Source organism: Vanessa cardui, chromosome 7 (genome assembly GCF_905220365.1).
Source record: "Vanessa cardui chromosome 7, ilVanCard2.1, whole genome shotgun sequence".
Lineage (NCBI taxonomy): Eukaryota > Metazoa > Arthropoda > Insecta > Lepidoptera > Nymphalidae > Vanessa > Vanessa cardui.
The window spans coordinates 5,808,931-5,831,981 of NC_061129.1; the positions used below are offsets into that span (position 1 = coordinate 5,808,931).

Consider the following 23,051-nt stretch of genomic DNA (forward strand, 5'->3'; position numbering starts at 1 on the left):
ATTTAAAATCTCAAAAGTAGGAAAGTTCATTCATACACATATATAAAATGTATATGTACATGTAAAGATTAACGAATTTTAAAATAAAAAAAATACCAATAAAGTTACGTTTAGTTTTATTTATTGAGTAACTTAGAAACGAATAATATTAGCCTATAATAATATAAATAATATTAGCCCACTTTAATAGGTGCATCAATATCTCAATAAAAATAAAACAAATAAGGTGAGATATTTTTTTTGTGCGATTTTATGTTATATTTATTTAAATATTTTTGTTTCATGTCAATAAATGTTCGTATGGGCTGAACTAAATCATCACCCAGCGTCCTAGTCAAGCAGAGCCGATACTAAAGACTCAATTAATTGGGCTGGCCGTTTGCCAATTTCATCGTTTTTTCATGCACTAAATCTCACCTTTGATAAAGTTCAATAAAAACAAATTGAAAAAAAAGAGCTTAAAAAATAACCGCTATGCAAATATATATTATTTTAATATTTATATTCGAAACACAAATGACAGCACTCTTTTATCATACAATCATCAAACGAATACTTTTTATAGAATAATTATTATTACTGTTTTAAAGATATTGTGTTTAGTTAGCCACAAGTATTAATTAGTTGCTCACATTTACCGAGGAAATAATTTATGATATCACATTATTATCATGAATTGATTAAAACGTTGTAAATTTAAATAAAACCAGCAAATACTGATACGAAAAAAAAAACAACCTATTTTAACTCGGGTGTCGTTAATTGTTAAATTTGTTGCTTTACTCAAGAACATATTTAATAATGTTCAATTATATATTTCGTCCAAAGAAAATATTAATTATTATTTCATTGCTCTGGAGACCAACATCTGCAATGCAGCTTCCATCTCGGGAAGACCTCAGAGATTTGAGATCGTTCGTAAAAAATTAAATATGACAATTTGTAAATTGAAATACCTACTGTTATTAACTATCCGATAGGTGTAAGCATCTCGCTCTGGAGAGTTCGTCCGTTGCATCCAATTAATCTTAGTCAAACTGCCAACTTATTCCGCACACAACATTCACTACCTCAACACTATACTTTAACGAGATTAAGAGAGTATAACAACTTAATATTAAAATATGTAATATTAATCATTCATCTGCAAGTAAAATTACTTCTGGTGTATTCAATTTTCAGCGCGGTTTTTCATTTAAATATTCAACTCGCTTACTTTTTAACGTTCCGGCTCAGATGTGAATCTCTGTGAATTATTACAGGAGCGTCGACATTTTTTGGACTAGATAAAACCATTAAAGCTTTCTCGCAGCGATTTCTACCCGGTCGGTACAATTAACACTGGTCTGGTCGACACCACAGAAAAAAGGAATGTGTGTCAGCACTATTCTTGCCAAATCCACACGTTTTTATTTTCTCTTGTCGCCACTTAACCTACGGGCATGGTGCCCATATTGTAATGCATATTTGTTATGATAAGCGATAACATTTCGCTCAAGATTTTTTGTATTCATGATGCTAAAGATGAACTGATTAAAGATAAATAATAGAATCATATAAAGAGGAAGAAGGAAATCAAGATAATTGGCAGTGCCATTGGCTGTCATTTCATTAATTCTTTATCTTGTATGGGTGCATTACATTTCTGATTCTATTTTAAGATAATAAATAATATAAAAAATATCTTAATCATAAAACTGAGTCGTATTCTTAGTAGTTCAAATTATAGATAAGAAAAAAGATTTTTATCTTTTACCTATCCGCGGTCCGTTTCTTCTCCTTCGTATCGGATCCAAATAAAACAAAGATACTTACCAATTGATATCTTCGCATTCGTTAGTAACACTTCTAGAGACAGACACTTTTTTATTACTTTAAAATCCACTTATTACCTTTGACAAGTTCTGGACTTAATGTGCCGCATAGCAGACCAATACGAGAACGAGTCATACATAGCAATCAGACTTGCTTATTTATTTTGAGCATTTAAATTTATGGATATAATGGTCAAGAATATATGGAGAATACTTTTAAATCCAAAAAACAATATCATACCATCTTATCTGTATATTAAATACATATGTTAATATTTCTAGAGCAATAATGTCTACAAACAGTAGCACTACATCCCTTAAGGTGGCCTATAAGCCGATATACAAAACTTAAAAAAAAATATATATATATCAAAACTAATTTATTAATACCATATTCGTTTAAACATACATTTAAAAATTCCTGTGATATTGCTACCCATAATTTAAGTACCATAAATATTACTTTTATATTAAAATATATTTCGTATATTTAATTTTTTCATTCAGTCGCGAAGCTACGCAATACCTTTAATGGGTAGCTGTTTAGATAGCGACCGCGCCCCTCGGACTAATTAAGTCTACTGCTCTCAATTTGTATACAGAGTTAATTGATTTTCTCTGTGTATTCACATAAACAAGGCTGAGGAATGCGTTGTCAGTCAGAGACGTTTTATTACAGACTCGTGATCTTCTTACAATTAAACACCAGTATTAAGTATTTGTTTCATAATAGGCTACATTGAATAAAAATCCTCATTTGTCTAAAAATATGCTCTAAAGACAGTAAGATCGACTGTAATCCTGAAAAAAATTTTGTACCTTCAATGTTTACAAACATTAATTAAGTGGTTTAATTATCCATATTATTTATTTTTTATTAAATTGCACATATATATTACTTCCAAATACATTATTAAATGTATATCACATAACGTTAAGAAAATAAACTTTGTAATTGAATGTTTTTCTTAATTCAGTCAATGCATATATGTATTAACAAAATAACTTTGTCAACAGTGATGGAGGTGCGTGCGCCGCGTTCTTGTGGCGCGAATCGCGCGGGCGCTCGGGCGGTGCGGGTTCGCGCGGGCGCGTAGGGCGGCGCGGTGGCGGGTGCGCGCGCGGCGGGTGCGGCGGCGCATGCACGCCACCGGCCACACGGACCGCTCGGGCGGCGGCGGCGGCGGCGGCTCCTGGCGCCTCCCGCCCGACGAGACGCTGCAGGTCGCCGACCCGAAATCTGCGAAAGAAGAGGTATACCGTTTTATATATAAAAATCTATCCATATGCTTTTTATCATATAAAATAATGTGAGCCGACGGTGTACTTATACCTACCATAAGCATACCTACTTAAGCGCTTATCTAAAATGTATTATTTTCATTCATATGTAACGAACTAATTTGTGTTTTTGGAAATAAAAACCGGACTGTTGCAAATGGTTTTATCTAAATAATATCGCTGAACAAAAAAAGGAGAAACAAGATAACTCTCTCTCTCTCTCTCTCTCTTTCTTTCTCTGTCTGTTTCTCTGTTTTATCTTTACTGAAAAACATCACATCTAAAGAAAGAGTTTTTAGACATACAATTTCTGAAGCAAAATAATGGCGATCAATTTTAAACAGCATTAAAACTTTCTTAAAATTATGCTCAAGTTCATTTAAATATAGAAATGAACACAGCATAAATGCTTCATAATTTTAAATACCACTTCGTCAGTGCCAATTATAAAACGTCGCTTGAAAAGTGTGGGTTGTACCGTCCGTCCGTCCTTGCGAAATAAGTCCTCGTGCTGCGAACCTCTCTCCGTGAGTGTTTGTCCGCAGCCGCACATACACGCTTAAGACCGGATAAACTTTGTTCAAATCATATTAAAGTGCAACATTTTCTACATAAATATAATACTACTAAAATAATTAGTACAAAATCTTCTTTACACTAATATGAAAAAGTATATCTATTTTATTAGCACGCATATTTTCCGCTGTTTATTATACATGAAAAATAACACAAAATTTTCCATTCGTTTGTATCAATTATCGTAAGTATTCTTGCACGTGTTAAGTTATATGTATCACATATGTGTCCACCAATCCGCATTGGAGCATAGTGGTGGAATAAGCTTCAAAGCACCTGTTTAATAAAAAGGGGACACTATAGGCCAGTATGAATAACATTTCAATTATTTCCCCCAGGATCTATACCCAGGAGATGGACACAACTGGAGAAGCATCATATTTTCGTTGATGGTCATCAGTTTTGTGATCGCTGGTATCGTCACCGCCATATATTTATTAGGGTGAGTTACTGTTTACTATAATGTCACTATTTACAATTTTCATCATTATCATCATTACATAGTATAAAACAAAGTTGCTTCCCGGTGTCTAACCCTACGTATGCTAGATCTTTAAAATTACACAATGGATATTGATGCAATTTTTTTAATAGATAGACCGAGAGAAAAGTTTTGTATATAATACATGAACAATATAATTAACAAACACTGATAATTTTAGAACTGTCTAATATAATGATGTAAATAATCAAATTCTGTAGTACATTTACTATCAATGTTGCACCCGTGCGAAGCCGAGGCGGATCGCTAGTTTATATTATATGTGTTCTACATTTGTTGTTCTTCTACTCAAAATATCGTTATATAACTAACTGATAGAAAAACGTCGAACATGGCCGAGCATGTAAACGAGACGCTTGAATAAAAAATTGTTCATGAATTCTTTGAACATTGAATAAAATAATTTAGTTACAAATATACATTACAAAGGCAGAATATAATGTATTTCTTTAAGAAGTATAATAATATCTATCATCAGATTCATCGAAAATTTAAATATTAATAAATTCATCTTTTATGTGGAACTACTCTGTAAAAACAAACTAGAATCTCGTCGTAGAACACAATCGCAAAATATCATAACGTAATGCGACATTGTAATGAGAAGAATTAGAGTGTACAGCAACAAAACAGCGTATCAACGTATCAATATATGTTAATTTTCATCATTTCATAACTGAGAACATACAGAATAGCATTGTTGAATTTTGTTTAATTCATGAAATATTTCAAAATCTTTCACATGGAATGATCGAAGCTCAATCATATTTAGAAAATATTTTAGAAAAATATCCAAATTTGCATGCTTCGGCCATTATTCTTTTTATCAATTCGATATCAAACATATTAAACAACTACAAATAAGTCATTTGAATAAAACTAGTTATAACGGATTTTAATCGCGACTGACAGTCTACCCGTGACCACGAACGCTGTAAAGTGCTCGAAACGTCGGGAGGTCCAAAATAATTAATATACGCGATTAAAATCCGTTATAACTAGTTTTATTTAAATGTGTAATAATCGCGAAAATTTAAGACTACATTATACAAATAAGTCAGTTGACAATGAGCTGTTTTGTACTTTTTATATATACATACATGTATAGTATTAGATGTATATAGGTAACCAGTGCATAATTGAAATTGTAATTCACAGCCGCATTGCGCATGTACTCGTATAGTTGGCTACTTTCAGTACATCCGACGTTATTTCTTACATACTACATCATATATATTTATTGCCATTCGGTTCATCCAACGTTCCTCGTACCCGATATTAGTGACGTAGCATGTGTGATTGCATGCAAGTTCGCATGTGAAAATCGCTTTGCGATGTTACATGTCGGACATAATTCACACGCGGAATTTCCCTCCTAGAAATACGGCCTGGGGCACCGAAATACAACAAATAAATCATTAATAATGTTGTCAAACCGTGATTTTCCTGTGGTTAGAAAACGAGATCTTAAACCTAACTAAGCACTATTGAAATTACATGTGCTCAATTAGTTTTTATAATGAGGTGAAATAAAGCAGTGTCTTAATTCAGTGAAATTCTGCCATATGTGTACCGATCGAGCTATCAACAGCTAACTGACAAATACTATTGTTATTTAGTCCTTAATGAAGAAAATCCTGAAGTCGGTTCTTATTGCTCGTGTAGAGATGGGGTGGACATCTTATACTCAGATAAAAAAAAATCAAAAAATATTTTCATATCTTCGAATTTTATTGGAAATTACATCATTTTCTTTAGCAAATTATTTGAATTTCTCAATTCATCTGTCATCATTCATCTGTGAAGAACATAAATGTGGGTGTAAAATTTCAGAGTTCGCTTAAAATGATCCTCTTCAACAGGTATGTGGACGAGTTACTTTACTGGTCCGGTCGTCGTATGCGACTCGACGAATTCCTGCGGGGAGACTTGACGGGGGAGCGTCTACCCACCACTTGGGTCAGCTCCCATCAGCTCGTGTACCAAGCGGACGACGGCGGTCTGTTAGCGCTCGATACCTTCAACAATTCCCTCACTGTACTCGTCACGAATCACACTCTCGTAAGTTTTATGTGTTTATTGTTAGCATATTTATTTTTTAATATGATCATATTTTATTATTTTCCTGTATTAAAAATATTATCATCATAAATAGTTCGATTTAAATAGTTGTTACAATTTACGTTGATTGTCAACATCCGGTTTTGACTAAACTAATTTATTTTTTAAATATATCAAAACCGGATGTTGCTACAGTCGAAGGAGGGGCGTGTAAACTTTTAATACTAGGATATAGCCTATAAATAAGTTATTTGACAATGCGAAAAATAAAGTGTCAAATATTGTAATCAGTTTATATTATGAGTTTAAAAATGGTTATTTATTAACGAAAGTTCAAAATGATACTTCATTTATTCATAAATCTATAAATAAAAATGCATTTTTTTAAACATTTATCACGTGACACAAAACGCTCCTAATTGGTCGGGCTTATGATGAAGTCACTTGATTGTTAACCTTGCTTGCCTACTATGTGTACCACAGATTAAAATACAGGCAAGTTACGTCACAAATCCCTACCTATAGAATATTTAATATGATATATTTCGGAAAATCTGTACTAGAAATAAAAAAACAACTTTAAAAATAGTCAAATAGCCTATTGTCATTCTTACATTAATCGTCGGCATGGAAGGATCGAGCAAAGAATCAATCTTCTATCGCTTTTTATTGTGAATCACTTCATGATAAATTAACTATTGATTGTGAGGAGAGTTTTTGTTTTATAACAACATTATTTTAAGTAGATTAGATTGGATTTAAATCCAAAAGCAAGATTTCAAATGCAGACAAACACTACTGAATTTATGCGTGCTAAATTCGTTTATAACTCATCGCGTGCACAGTGAAAGGGTTCGTGATGCATCTGTTGTACACTACTGCATACGTAACTATAGAGAACCATCGAGGTGGAACAAATTCCGAACCATCTCCTTAAGAGAGAAGGAGAGCCTCTATCCAATTGTTAAACGTCTGTGAAGCATTATTAGAATCTGTTATAATACTTTTAAATTAATTAATCTCTTTTCTTATAAGTTAAAAGTATTGACAGATTTTGACTTTTATTAAAGTGTCAATATACAATCATAAAATAACTGTGATTTTTGTTTCGAAATTTTAGTTATTGTAATTAGTATCGAGTTTGGATTTTACGTACGACGTACATTTTATACTTGATTCTTGCAATAATAGTACCTACTAACATCTGTAAATATAAATATTTTCGTTATAAATATATGAAAAGTCAAGAATATCAAACAAAGTTCCGAAATGATAACTAGCTAATATCTAAATATACTCTTATTACTTTGACAGAAATGAAAAAGATGTTATTAAAACTCGTCAGTTTCTCGAAAATAACAATGTATTTAAAACGTAAAGAAGTTAAAACAGTGGACCGCAAACGCAATATCTGAAAGAACAAAGTAGAAAGTAATCACAGTTCAAGAAATGTCTTGATCTAAACTTCATTTGCAACTTGTGGAAAATAAAATTAGTTCTACATTTAACATTTTCATTCGATTTAAATATTTTATATATGTGTGGTGTTTGTAGAACGAATAATACATTGTGTTCATTAATAAATATTTATATGTTTGTTATAATCAACACAATTGTAAATTGTTTAGAGAATTTCAAAATTTACCTGACCGGAATACGTATATTAATTTAAGGATCTTAAAATGTGTTAGTTTTTTTAAACTTTATAAATATTTATCATAATTTTCGCTAAATATTTATATATTTAAATCATAATATATTTAATTGAAGTAGACTCTTATTAGTTCTCACATGTACATTCATTCATATATCAAATGATATATAAAATCATCATTGCACAAAAAAAAGGTTAACTAACAGATATGAGATGACTATGTACATTCACATTTTTATCATTCATATACACGTAGTAATAATAAATAATGGAATAAAGGCATTTTGTATGGGAACGACGAATTCCAAGCTGTTTTATGTAATAATAATATTATTCCGTCAGATGAAGCATAAAAATAAAGACTTTAAAATTTTACGACGTACCTAAGCAGTTAGGAAACAAAGTTTTAAATGTTATGCAGCGTGGGAATTGCTAAAGCGCCTCTTAAAATTATCCCGTAAATTTTCCTAGAAACTGAGTCCGGTCAAAGTTCCGTAGTTTCAAACAATGCAAATTCAATTTCCCCACCTGAATTGCCTGTTAGCATCGTGCGAGGTGCGCAGTGTAAGCTGGCTGCTGGCTGCCAATACCGGTCACAAACTGCGGGAAAACCGCATATTACTTAGACGAGCTTCGAGTAGCCGCGTGGTATTAGATGTGACACTGTATATTAATATCATAAGACATCGTATATAACATGCTCCTATCTGCCCGCCCTACACGGTCATAAATAGATTGCCCAAAGTTTTAGTACTTGTTGGGTCACGTATTTAGTTTTCAAAATATTTTATAATGTACTTATTTTCAATTTTTGAAATTTTATTAAACTTCTGTAAATATCAAGCTATACTTAAATACTATTGAATCACATTATTGTGTGTATACGAGTATGTATATCCCTGCCATAACATACATACATAATTATAGTTCATATTGAAGACCAAACAAGGAAAAAATCTTGTTTTTCTGGGCCACGGCCTTCGTAGGACAACCTTGCAGGTTTCATTATAATCAAATGAATATTTTAGGAATTTTAGGATTTAGGAACAAGACAAAATTTGAAATATTGATTGATATAAAATTATTGTAATTACGTAGACAATATTAAATAATTCTATAAAATGACAATTCGAAATTACTTAGATTTTTATTTGATTATTTTATATATATATTATTATACTGGAGAGTCCATGTGATTGGTCGTTATCTCAGGAACTACAAGTTAGATTTGAGTAATAAGTTTAAATTTTTATTTTAATCTTTTTGAGAGTTTATATAAAAAAGTTTCTTAATTTTCAAAATGAAATGACAAATTCTCAAAATAATTACCTGACTCATATGTACCAATCTTAATTTCTATATTCAAAATATATTTTTTTCAAACTGAACATAAAACCAACAACGCATAAAGAAATGTTACGCTTTTTAATGCTGTTTATTGTTTATACATCCAGAGGCAGCTCAATGTACGCGGATATCAGTGTTCTCCAAACCTTCGCTATGTGTTGTTCCAACACAATATCAAGGAGGTACGTCTATATAGTTCTTAAAAAGTAATTAAATTAATTTTCATTTCTTGTAACGTGATTACAGTAATACCGGGTAAGTACCGCAGTATGGTAAGTGGTCACATCTGCCTAATTTTCAATGGTATACCCTAATGCACACAAGGTGTGAAGCTAGCACAGGTGCACTATCCTTTTCTCACTTCCATAATTCAGCATTATTCTTGCACAAACAGCTTTACTTGAGAGCGTTAATAGTTCTCTCAATATTTCGTTCTTGATCCAATCGGAATATCCAGGCATCAAACCATTATCACCAACTAGACAAAAGCCTAAGCCGTAAAGAAATATGAACTATTATTGACGCTGCGAATTCGTCGCCAACTATAAAATCTAAGATGTTACGTCCCTTGGGCCTGTAATTACACTCGCTCACTCGCCCCTTAAGTGGAAAACATAAAGTATTGTACCCAAAGGTAATATTATAACAGGAGATTGATATCGCAAATAAACGTCACTATTTATGTTATAGGTTTATCGACGAACCTTCACGGCACACTACACAGTTTATGACGTCACAAATGAGTAAGACTTTTCATGTGCGATAATTTATAGTCTTGTAGAATTTTAATATTATTTTAAATGTGCCTTGGAAATGCTTCTAGATGCTTACAATGTGCTTATGGATGTTAGTTATTTGTGTTTGAAGCTTCATAGAATAGCGATATGTTTAAATTTACTTTTTAATACTATATGATATGGCTACATATATAGAGTGGATGGAAATAAACAGGGTGCGGTCTGTGCCCTGAGCTAAAAGGGCGCTGTTATTTCAATAATCGCTCGAAAGGCTCTTCCGCTCCATAAACGAGCGAGAATTTTATTAAGTACGAATTAATTGTAAGAATTAACTCTAATATCTATAATTAGAATCTTTATTACATGTATATTATTAAGATGATTGGAGTAATGTTCTTGTATACCTAAGAATACAGTTTTGCAAGGTGCCAGAAAACACTAGCGTAAAATAATTCCTATAATATGACATGTGGTAAGAAAAAAAATTAACGATGTGGCATGACATTGAAGTTTAAGATTTTGTTTATTTGATTTCAGAAGTTATTATGCACGTTTTGAACGAACATTTTTTTTAACGTTTCAGCATGTTCCAAATATAGATCTTTTATTAATCATATTTTAATATTTATACTAGAAGTTGAAAGACAAAAGGAGGTTCAATGCGCATTTATATAATGTTTAAGCTAAGTTGAAAAGTAAAAAGATGTCTCCCGTAACTTACAGTCGAGATTTATTGTTTTTCAAGTTCCTCTACAAAGACCTTTCTTTAAAGCGGACTTATTTACTTACTTCTAAATAAATTTGTTTCAGAACTGTACTACACTCTTTTAGAGGACAATTTCCAAATCTATTCGAAATTTAAATATTCAAATAATTAAAATTGTTCCAAAAACAATGATATTCTAGTTTTATGAAATATGCTTTTTGGTAAGTTTTATTATCATCCCTTAAATAAAACCTTGTTTTTCTTAGCCACCACATCCCCTTGTTCGGTGAAGGTCAAAGCAGTTGGGAATGGCAGCACGCGGCGTGGCTCGGTACAGAGGGGGCACTATTGCTCGTCGCAGATAACGAGGTCCTCGCCAGACCAGCACCCCCAGCTCGGAGGGCACCTCTGCTCCGTCTTACAACCGATGCTAGTCCGGGTCGCGTGTACAATGGAGTATCGGATTGGTTATACCAAGGTACGAATTCTCTTAGACATTTGACGCAAAACTAATTTACTAGATGCACAAATTTCTTATTGCAAGAATTCAATTTAGCTTTATATCTAAAATAGTATTATGTTCTTTACAGAGGAGGTGACAAAAACAGCATCAGCGACTTGGGGATCTACAGACGGCACATTCGTTTTGTACGTCCAATATGATGATAGCAAGGTTTCGGAGCTGAGATTTCCTCACATATCCGAAGGGATAGGTGGCACTGGTGCGTCCAGATCAGGCTTCCTGCTCCCGACCCTCAACAACAGTATTCCATCTGTCTTCCCTGATCACATCACTGTGAGATACCCCACGGTAAATATCTCACGATCACGATATATAGTTATGTGTTTTTGTAACTCTTTGTCTGATAAATACTTTTTTGATTCTCAGCCTGGCAGCTCCATACCTCAAGTGACTTTATGGATAATAGCCGTTCAAAATGTAACTTCACCTCCCAGATGGGAAGTCAAGCCTCCTAGTACATTAGATGGAATGTAAGAACAGTTCATTTGCTTATTCTATTATTTTATACCGTAAAGCTATCATTTAAAACATTAATAATCCTAATGCCGTTATTATGGCATTAGTGACAAAATTAAGTTATTTACGTAAATAAATATTTTATTGTCGTTTTCAGTGAATATTATCTCATATCAGCCCAATGGGTGGGCAAAGAAAATTCCCACATTGGTGTAGTATGGATGAACCGAGCTCAAAATTATACCGTTTACAGCAGCTGTTATGCACCAAATTGGACGTGCACAGAGGTACCAAGGGCTTAGTTTTTTTTTAAATAATTCTTAAACAATACAGTACTATTCTAAGATTGATTGTTTCGTAGACGCATTCTGAAAAGGCGACTGATGAACCTTGGCTTGAAGTCCATCAACAACCTGTTTATTCGGAGGACGGCAGCGCATTTCTACTTCTAGCAGCAGTACAAGAAGGCGGAGGCCAATACTATACACATATAAAACATGTCGATGTATTGCGCCAGCGCATGGCTGTCTTGTCACACGGTAAAGTGGAAGTCGCGAAGATCCTGGCGTGGGATCAGGAAAATCATTTAGTTTATTATTTAGGTAAGAATATTTACCTTTGGATACTAAATATTTTTTATTTTGGTACATTCATATATTCGTTTTTCTTTTATTGAAGGTTTTGACAACGAAAAGTTTCACTCACATAATCAGGAACCTGATATGGCCACCGAAGCTAATCGAATTAAGTATAAGAATTCATTGCAGCTGAGTGGTGTTTGTTGAATAGTGCAGTTGCCTCAGTTACTAACCTGATGTCATTTAGTTCACCTTATTTGCTTAGCTCATTGTCTCTTTAGTTCCAAAAAGCATATTATTTTATATTGTGTATTAGAAGTGTGTTGGAGTTGTGTAAGCTGTCACATTTGTGGATTTTGGTTTGAGCCTTGTTCCATTAAAATTGTGGTTTTGAAATATGATTTCTATTATAGGTAGTGCAGATAGACCGGGACAGAGACAAGTGTACGTGGTGCGAGATCCGAGCTACGGTGGAGGAAGCAACTCCGTTAGGGCCCGCGCTGAGCGAGAGGAGCCGCGTTGCTTGACTTGCGAGCTTGCCGTGTGGCCCGCTCGCTTGCATTACGCGAACTGCACCTTCTGGAGTGCCACCTTCTCTCCTGCGAAACCAAAGCTAGGAATAACGCACTATGTTCTTGAATGTATGGGCCCTGGTCCACCGCTTGCTGGACTTCATGACGCTAGAACACATAAGTTAGAAAGAATATTATACGATACGAGGCCTTATAGGTGAGATTTGCTATATTCCTAGCAATTATTAGATTTATCTTAAAATATTTATCATAATGAAAACGAACGATGTATTTTTTAAATGGTATAAATATATGCATTTTAATATATCTTCTTCATTACAATCTTCAGATCAGTACGATTACGTGAGTTGGCATTACCAACGAGAAGATCGTTTGACGTGCAGTTAAGTAGTGGGTCCAAAGCCCGAGTACAACTGTTCCTTCCGCCTTCATGGCGAGAGGAACTTCGTGATGCTGCCTTTCCAGTTCTCGTTCATGTGTAAGATATATTGAATATGGTAGAATAGTTTTTCTGGTTCTGATGCTGAATGTACCAAAATAACAAATTTTGACTTTGACATTGGTCTAAACGTTATGGAATGCGATTTTTTGGTAAGTGATTGGAAAATGACATCAGTTTAAAGTACATTAATGATTGCAGGGATGGACGGCCTGGAAGTCAACAAGTAACCGACCAGTTTCTTGTAGACTGGGGAACGTATATGTCCTCACGTAATGACGTAGTTTACGTTAAATTAGACGTAGCAGGAGCAAGAGGTCTTCCTCGAGCACTGCTCCGCGGTCGCCTCGGTGGAGTCGAGGTGGCTGACCAGTTGGCTGTTATTAGGCAAGTTTATTGTCAATATTATAGTATTAACATTATATTATAGAAGTAACTACTTCTAAACATAACACTTTCCTTACTATAATTACGAACGAGCACGTTATACAAAATAAAAAATATTTCAATTTTTACTTTCAGATATTTATTAGAAACCTTCAAATTTTTGGATGTAACACGTGTAGCTGTTTGGGGTTGGGGCTACGGCGGCTACGTAACGGCGATGCTTTTGGGCTCTCAACAATCCACGCTAAAGTGCGGTATAGCCGTCTCGCCGATAACGGACTGGCTGTATTACAGTAAGCGTTTCGATATTTTCTAAAATATAAACTCACGAATAAACTAAACCTAACGAACCAAGTTCGTTCTAGCACTTTATACATCAAACGTGAAAGCTTTAAGTGTACTTTACTGACGCGTTTCACTCTCAGCTTTTTACTGATTTGCAATCCTCTACACAATTTTGTCGTTGAAAAATATACCATTTTAAAGGTAATTAATTCACTCATATTTAAAATTTTACCTGTGTTCTAAAGTTTTCTTAATAAATAATATTTGCGTATAAGTATAAATAATTAATTGATTACAAGACCAAACTAAAAACCCGAGTAGGATAATACCGATTAATAAGGTGAGGTTCTTTCTTGTTGAAGAAATATGAGTCTGTATACTGATTATGCCAGTTTTTATATAACAAAACTAGCGACCCGCCCCGGCTTCTCACGCCGAAAACTGTAAATGTTTTTCTAATATTTTGTGCATGTATTATACATATAAATCTCTTGAATCAATCTATCTAGTAAAGAAACCGCATCAAAATCTATTGTGTAATTTTAAAGATCTAAGCATACATAGGTAATAGAATCGAGATGGCCCAGTGGTTAGAACGCGTGCATCTTAACTGATGATTCCGGGTTCAAACCCAGGCAAGCACCGCTGATTCATGTGCTTAATTTGTCTTTATAATTCATCTCGTGCTCAGCAGTGAAGGAAAACATCGTAAGGAAACCTGCATGTGACAAATTTCATAGAAATTCTGCCACATGTGTATTCCACCAACCCGCATTGGAACAGCGTGGTGGAATATGTTCCAAACCTTCTCCTCAAAAGGAGAGGAGGCCTTTAGCTCAGCAGTGGGAATTTACAGGCTGTTGTTGTTGTTGTTTTTGTTGTAAGCATACATAGGGACAGACAGAGGTGAGCGACTTTGTTATATACAATGTAATGATGCACATTTTAGACGCAGCGTTCACGGAGCGCATCCTGGGCATGCCGTCTATCAACTACAAGGGCTACGTGGAGGCGGACGCGTCGCAGCGCGCGCACCACGTGCCGCGCCACGCGCTCTACCTCATCCACGGCATGGCCGACATGAGCGCGCCCTACCCGCACGCGCTGCAGCTGGCGCGCGCGCTCACCGACGCCGGCGTGCTCTTCCGATACCAAGTGAGATTCATCATTTGTATATATGTACATAACACAGACGTATCTCTATCACAAAATGTGTGTTTAAATCCGGATCAGCCCCACCGCGATGTCACAATATTGTTAAATTTTGATTATATACCATCGAACTCGTGCGCAGCGTTAACAAAAACATATCCAAAGAATATTAGACTTTCTTAACATTGGAAAAGCTGGAAAATACCTGGAACAGCTCTTAGCATATAATAGCAAGATTTTTTTTTCCATTCCCCGCGCTTTGTAGATTTGGAAATGAAGAAAGTTACGGTTAGAATTTTAGTTTGATGATTTAATCAAATTCAAATTCTAACATATATATAGTCGTATAATTAAAGACGAAATTTATTCGATTTCAATATGTAAATAAAAGATTTACTTTTTATTTTTTTTTCAGGCGTATGCCGATGAAGGGCACGACTTGAAAGGCGTCATCGAGCACGTATACAGGTCTATGGAAGACTATCTCCGAGAGTGCCTCTCTCTTGATCCAGAAGACACCAAGCTGCCTCCACCAGATAGATAAAATTAATCATTCATAATAAGTCCTGATAAGTTTTGCGATATTACATTCTTTAATTTTAATATAATAATTATTATGTATAGTTGTTATCATATTTTGTAAATATGTAAATGAGATAGTGCTTTAAATTGTGTTCTCAGACAAATTTAATTTACGCCTTCCTAGAAGGACGCTAGATATTATGTATATCATGTATGTGAGTTTAATGTAACTAATATAATAAATTGAAACATGCTAAAATTACGAAAACGTTCAAACCATAAATATAACGGGATTCCCCGATGTTAAATAAAAAAAATAATACGTACCTAATTTATAGTTTAAGAAAGAAAGTTACGAATCGGGCTAATTGAATTAAATTAATTTTTCATATCGATAACTTTCTAGTACGCTCCATTGACATCGCTTAAGCAACTCGCCTTTCTATGGACTAAAAATATCACCTATGATAAGAATTTTAATCTTGAAAAGTAACCTAATTAGTGCTGTACGAGATTTGAAAGCTGCAACGATCGCTCGACGCGTCTTATAACGCCGTTGTGCTCGTGAATTCCTCTCTCTGAATATTATGTATATATTGTGATTATTATTCATAGCGATTCGAGCTTTACCCTTTAGGCTTTACGGTAACCCTTTCTACTTCCATCTTTTTAAAACTATTGTACTCTAACCGTATTAACGTTATTGATACATAATTATTACATACCCTGTTCTTATTGATAATTTACGATAAAAATTTATAAATCTTTTCTTATTAACTCTCATAAAAATATAAAATAAATAACGTTAAAAAAAATAATAATGAGGAGCTTATCCTTTAGGGAATCTATTAGGCCTTTACAACATAGATTTTATTTGTCATTATTGTGTTACAGAATTTTAAAATAATGTTTTATAATGTTATAGTGCTGTTAAAAATACCTCATGCGGACGTGTGCACGTATAAATGTAGGACTAATTATATATTACAGATACTTCATATTTGTAATCGAGTGTAATGTTTAGAAAAAAGTGACCTTGTTCATCCTCTCTTCCTCAGCTGCTTTTGCACCATTATTCGTATCCAGTCTAACCCTCTAGTCACTAAGTCAGTCAGATTGTTAAACGTCACTTCACCTCTGTCACATTCACATAATCACGATAATTTTAGTCTATTTCATTCAAGTTAATTTAACCGACGACGATATTGAATGAAATAAATAAACTAATTTTATTTAATATATAATTTATAAACAACAATCCCTGAAATATATGATGTAATAAATCGGACCAGTAAGTCTTCACATACAAATATCAAAACTATTCGTGTTTAGTTATATGTTTGAATTATTCGATTCACTTAGTCACTGTCTCACTATAAGCCTCTGAAATAATAATAAAAACTTAAGAAGCATGTACAAAGTAGAGTAAATGAGCTAGAAAATGCCTTCGACTTTACTTGAATGAACGTCGCAGATGACCAGACATGTTCGGAATTCGGAGACGAATTGGTAACCATGATGTTAGCATATGTAGGGACACGATACTAAATTAAAGAGACAATTATTGCTGTTGTGAATTAAGAGTACTGAAAAGTAATAAAAATAGTTGGTCAATTTAATATGAAAATGTCCTTTATGATTAGAATTTTTAAACATATTATGAGGATAGAGACAGAATGGCTAGTTTATATGAACGCAATGTTCATCTAACCTTTACTGAGACATTAGTAGGTAACTCGTTGTTGTATAGGTATAATATTGTCGACCGATATTATTGGTAAGTGTTATCGGATACCTGCATAGACGCATATCGTACATTCCATGTTTGTGAAGACTGCCAATTTGGTCTAAATTTTACAATTAAATTACCTACGATATGTCGATGACATTAATTTCAAACGCCGTTATGGTCTTAAGGATGCTGTGATTCTTCTATTGCAAAATTTTATCGATATTGTATAAAATATATTAAATAAAATATGTCTGCATCTGATATACGTAGGCCTAGTCAAATCGAATTCGTTGTATTTATTAAAACTAAATCTAAGGTTAACAATAATTTAGAACTTTTGAAAATTCTTCCATAAATAAATAAAATACGACATAAAGTTGCTTTCATCCGTGAAATATATAACAAAACTAGACAATATATTACGGGCTATGTATACATCACAAAAATAATATGAAAATTTTATAGGTATTATAAATATGAGAGAGTTCGGAAACCGGGTGCTTTAAATTTTACATCATGTTATATTGATTTCTTTAGCGAAAAGTTCTATAGTTATACACAAGTAAATAAGTACGTTATATGACCTGCTGCTACGAAGAATATTAATAAAAGTGCTTGCGAGGTTGAGCACCAACTCTGCGATACCTTAATTATTAGAACGAGGAATTCTCAATGGGATTCTTATAAATTGAGATTTTCGGTATAATATAACACCAATTTAAAAAAAAAAACATGTAGTTGTAATATCGAATAATGTGACAGGTTGTTAATTAATATCAATTCAGTATTAAAATCACTCAATGATTTGCACGCTGCTTCTCTCGACGGTCACTTTTCCTTTCATAATAGTCCTTTGGTCTTCCAATGTAGCGAAAGCTTCCAATACAATAGATAGTACTCTTGGGGAAAATGTAGGAACTATGTGATGACTATGTCAATTATTTCCTTATCTCAACTCAGGACTGCTACGTTTTATTTTAATAATGTTTTTAAGTCTGTTTATTAATTAGTTGTAGACTTCTTTCCTAGTCTCCTCAGATACACTAGATGTGTTGTTAATGTCGGTCAGTAACGCTGTGTCTTTAGAATTATTCTGCAAGAACACTTGACTACACTCGATACGTTACCAGAACAACAGTCTGTAACTTTCCCACTGCTGGGCTAAGGCCTACTCTCCCTTTAAGGAGAAGATTTGACGTTACTATAATAAACATTATACATCTTATTTTTATAATATTTATATTTTGTTTTAAGATGAATACATTTTAAAAAATAGATAATCTTCATAAAACTTAGCACATAAAACATATTGTTTTGAAAATTTTACTTTCGTATTTAGCAGAATAATAAATAAGTCGAGTGTAGTTAAGATGCAGTGTAGTGTCCGCCTTCGTAACTGTAGACTGTCACAGATTGCTCCTTAGCGATTAGATCGATGGAAAGCGCGCTGTTGAACACAATAATATACAATTTTCTCTCATCTAATCAGCTATAACAAGCCGCTCTTTGTCTTAACCTGAATCTGTTGTCATTAGGTTAGCGAATTATTCGTTACAAGATACAGGGCAATCTTATAAATTATTGTATTCAGTAACGCGCCGTTTGATGGCCCTAGAGAAAATTTATATTCTACGTTGTTGTTAATCAGTGTTATAAATCTTATCGTCTCGTTTAAGAGTTACAGTGTTGTATAGATCGGTATGTTTATTTGTAAATTCTGAGATTATTCTGTTATTAATGTAAAGTTTCTTTGAATAAATAAAATTTTCATAATCGTTAATGAGTAAATTTCATTTCGTACAATATTCCTTTCGATAAGCATTTCTTTACAACGTAATTTATATTTATAAGAAAAACGTTTTAAAAATTATTTGTTTTCCCTTGGCTTGGAATATCTTCCCCATACATCGACGCTTCGAAAATATCTTTCAAGGTTTTCGTCTCTGGAAGCGATATCCGTAAGGCTAGAAAACGCATCGTGTGTACTGCTAAACGCCCCGTCAGAGTTGCAGTTCGATCGTGAAAGATTTCGTTGTTGTTCATCCTCTCTTCCTCAGCTGCTTTTGCACCATAATTCGTATCCAGTCTAACCCTCTAGTCACTAAGTCAGTCAGATTGTTAAACGTCACTTCACCTCTGTCACATTCACATAATCACGATAATTTTAGTCTATTTCATTCAAGTTAATTTAACCGACGACGATATTGAATGAAATAAATAAACTAATTTTATTTAATATATAATTTATAAACAACAATCCCTGAAATATATGATGTAATAAATCGGACCGTAAGTAAGTCTTCACATACAAATATCAAAACTATTCGTGTTTAGTTAATGTTTCAATTATTCGATTCACTTAGTCACTGTCTCACTATAAGCCTCTGAAATAATAATAAAAACTTAAGAAGCATGTACAAAGTAGAGTAAATGAGCTAGAAAATGCCTTCGACTTTACTTGAATGAACGTCGCAGATGACCAGACATGTTCGGAATTCGGAGACGAATTGGTAACCATGATGTTAGCATATGTAGGGACACGATATTAAATTAAAGAGACAATTATTGCTGTTGTGAATTAAGAGTACTGAAAAGTAATAAAAATAGTTGGTCAATTTAATATGAAAATGTCCTTTATGATTAGAATTTTTAAACATATTATGAGGATAGAGACAGAATGGCTAGTTTATATGAACGCAATGTTCATCTAACCTTTACTGAGACATTAGTAGGTAACTCGTTGTTGTATAGGTATAATATTGTCGACCGATATTATTGGTAAGTGTTATCGGATACCTGCATAGACGCATATCGTACATTCCATGTTTGTGAAGACTGCCAATTTGGTCTAAATTTTACAATTAAATTACCTACGATATGTCGATGACATTAATTTCAAACGCCGTTATGGTCTTAAGGATGCTGTGATTCTTCTATTGCAAAATTTTATCGATATTGTATAAAATATATTAAATAAAATATGTCTGCATCTGATATACGTAGGCCTAGTCAAATCGAATTCGTTGTATTTATTAAAACTAAATCTAAGGTTAACAATAATTTAGAACTTTTGAAAATTCTTCCATAAATAAATAAAATACGACATAAAGTTGCTTTCATCCGTGAAATATATAACAAAACTAGACAATATATTACGGGCTATGTATACATCACAAAAATAATATGAAAATTTTATAGGTATTATAAATATGAGAGAGTTCGGAAACCGGGTGCTTTAAATTTTACATCATGTTATATTGATTTCTTTAGCGAAAAGTTCTATAGTTATACACAAGTAAATAAGTACGTTATATGACCTGCTGCTACGAAGAATATTAATAAAAGTGCTTGCGAGGTTGAGCACCAACTCTGCGATACCTTAATTATTAGAACGACGAATTCTCAATGGGATTCTTATAAATTGAGATTTTCGATATAATATAACACCAATTTAAAAAAAAAAACATGTAGTTGTAATATCGAATAATGTGACAGGTTGTTAATTAATATCAATTCAGTATTAAAATCACTCAATGATTTGCACGCTGCTTCTCTCGACGGTCACTTTTCCTTTCATAATAGTCCTTTGGTCTTCCAATGTAGCGAAAGCTTCCAATACAATAGATAGTACTCTTGGGGAAAATGTAGGAACTATGTGATGACTATGTCAATTATTTCCTTATCTCAACTCAGGACTGCTACGTTTTATTTTAATAATGTTTTTAAGTCTGTTTATTAATTAGTTGTAGACTTCTTTCCTAGTTTCCTCAGATACACTAGATGTGTTGTTAATGTCGGTCAGTAACGCTGTGTCTTTAGAATTATTCTGCAAGAACACTTGACTACACTCGATACGTTACCAGAACAACAGTCTGTAACTTTCCCACTGCTGGGCTAAGGCCTACTCTCCCTTTAAGGAGAAGATTTGACGTTACTATAATAAACATTATACATCTTATTTTTATAATATTTATATTTTGTTTTAAGATGAATACATTTTAAAAAATAGATAATCTTCATAAAACTTAGCACATAAAACATATTGTTTTGAAAATTTTACTTTCGTATTTAGCAGAATAATAAATAAGTCGAGTGTAGTTAAGATGCAGTGTAGTGTCCGCCTTCGTAACTGTAGACTGTCACAGATTGCTCCTTAGCGATTAGATCGATGGAAAGCGCGCTGTTGAACACAATAATATACAATTTTCTCTCATCTAATCAGCTATAACAAGCCGCTCTTTGTCTTAACCTGAATCTGTTGTCATTAGGTTAGCGAATTATTCGTTACAAGATACAGGGCAATCTTATAAATTATTGTATTCAGTAACGCGCCGTTTGATGGCCCTAGAGAAAATTTATATTCTACGTTGTTGTTAATCAGTGTTATAAATCTTATCGTCTCGTTTAAGAGTTACAGTGTTGTATAGATCGGTATGTTTATTTGTAAATTCTGAGATTATTCTGTTATTAATGTAAAGTTTCTTTGAATAAATAAAATTTTCATAATCGTTAATGAGTAAATTTCATTTCGTACAATATTCCTTTCGATAAGCATTTCTTTACAACGTAATTTATATTTATAAGAAAAACGTTTTAAAAATTATTTGTTTTCCCTTGGCTTGGAATATCTTCCCCATACATCGACGCTTCGAAAATATCTTTCAAGGTTTTCGTCTCTGGAAGCGATATCCGTAAGGCTAGAAAACGCATCGTGTGTACTGCTAAACGCCCCGTCAGAGTTGCAGTTCGATCGTGAAAGATTTCGCATTAATTCGTAATGAGATAAATTCATAGATATCAAGGACGTATTGTCAATTTCATTAAAATTTCTACTTGAACTTGTCATGCTGTCAATAAACATATTAGTCGTGTTCCTTCGCCCTATATTTGAATGCGCACTATTTCCACTGAATTCTCCATTGACTAGTTTACTTTTCTTCAATCTTCCCGTAACTGCTAGGTCTAGAGATCGAACAGCTTCATTTTCATTGAATGATTTACGTTTAACAGGTTCACTTTTAAACTTTTTAGGTCCACTCGAATATGATTTTGCTTTATTTGCCCATTTCTTTTCATTTAATGGATCAGTACTGTCCATCGTAACTTAATAATTTTGTGATTATAAATGATTTTTTCACAAAAGTATAATAAAACTTTTAAAATGTAAATATATAATCTGACACGTTACATTGTATAGCTTGATTTATTTGTTAGTTTTTTAACTAATAGAACAATTATACCAGTATCTTGACAATTATTCTTGTTCGTTATCACGCCATCTTTATTAAAATAAGAGAACTACGTTATAGTGTTCCACAATACTTTCATTATTAAATTGTTTGAATACGCCAGATGGCGCTGTTCAGAGTTTTGTTATTTATTAAAGTTGACACTAGATGGCATTAGTTATAATTTTGTGTGTAATAATATTAGAAAATAAAATATACTTAATATATTAACATGAAAGGACTTTTATTAATATGTATGTAGCTTTTTCACGACCAAGCCACTGAACTATATTTCTAAAACCTGCCTACCCCTAGACGACATATATTTAAAAATTTTGCATCAATGATATGTTCCAAAAACTGATATTTTTTTATTGGATTTGAAATTAAAATTTTTGAAAAACATGGAACGTACTTATATAATTTCAAATTTAAGTTTATTTTAGGTTCAAGGTTAGTTGAGTTAAACAATATTTTATTATTGATATATTTACTTTATTAAAAATATATTACTTTTACACAAGCTTTCTTAAGGCCT

The 23,051-nt window shown here is 33.1% G+C and overlaps 1 protein-coding gene across 3 annotated transcripts in view; it reads left to right on the plus strand.

Annotated features, from left to right (window-relative positions):
- The window catches only part of LOC124531268 (inactive dipeptidyl peptidase 10), a 121,585-nt gene extending 102,520 nt beyond the window's left edge, over positions 1-19,065 (plus strand). For 2 of the 3 annotated variants that reach the window (XM_047105778.1, XM_047105777.1), the window contains exons 3-19: positions 2,832-3,068; positions 4,010-4,113; positions 6,036-6,234; positions 9,343-9,417; positions 9,926-9,978; positions 10,945-11,156; positions 11,269-11,489; positions 11,568-11,671; positions 11,815-11,944; positions 12,019-12,259; positions 12,336-12,401; positions 12,649-12,964; positions 13,097-13,246; positions 13,409-13,594; positions 13,730-13,887; positions 14,829-15,034; positions 15,447-19,065. In XM_047105778.1, coding sequence (XP_046961734.1) covers positions 2,955-3,068; positions 4,010-4,113; positions 6,036-6,234; positions 9,343-9,417; positions 9,926-9,978; positions 10,945-11,156; positions 11,269-11,489; positions 11,568-11,671; positions 11,815-11,944; positions 12,019-12,259; positions 12,336-12,401; positions 12,649-12,964; positions 13,097-13,246; positions 13,409-13,594; positions 13,730-13,887; positions 14,829-15,034; positions 15,447-15,575 — 2,664 coding nt within the window. In that variant the 5' untranslated portion in view covers positions 2,832-2,954 and the 3' untranslated portion in view covers positions 15,576-19,065. The remainder of the gene's footprint in view (positions 1-2,831; positions 3,069-4,009; positions 4,114-6,035; positions 6,235-9,342; positions 9,418-9,925; positions 9,979-10,944; positions 11,157-11,268; positions 11,490-11,567; positions 11,672-11,814; positions 11,945-12,018; positions 12,260-12,335; positions 12,402-12,648; positions 12,965-13,096; positions 13,247-13,408; positions 13,595-13,729; positions 13,888-14,828; positions 15,035-15,446) is intronic. The other variant, XM_047105779.1, reaches the window with a different exon arrangement.
- The last annotated feature ends 3,986 nt before the right edge of the window (positions 19,066-23,051 follow it).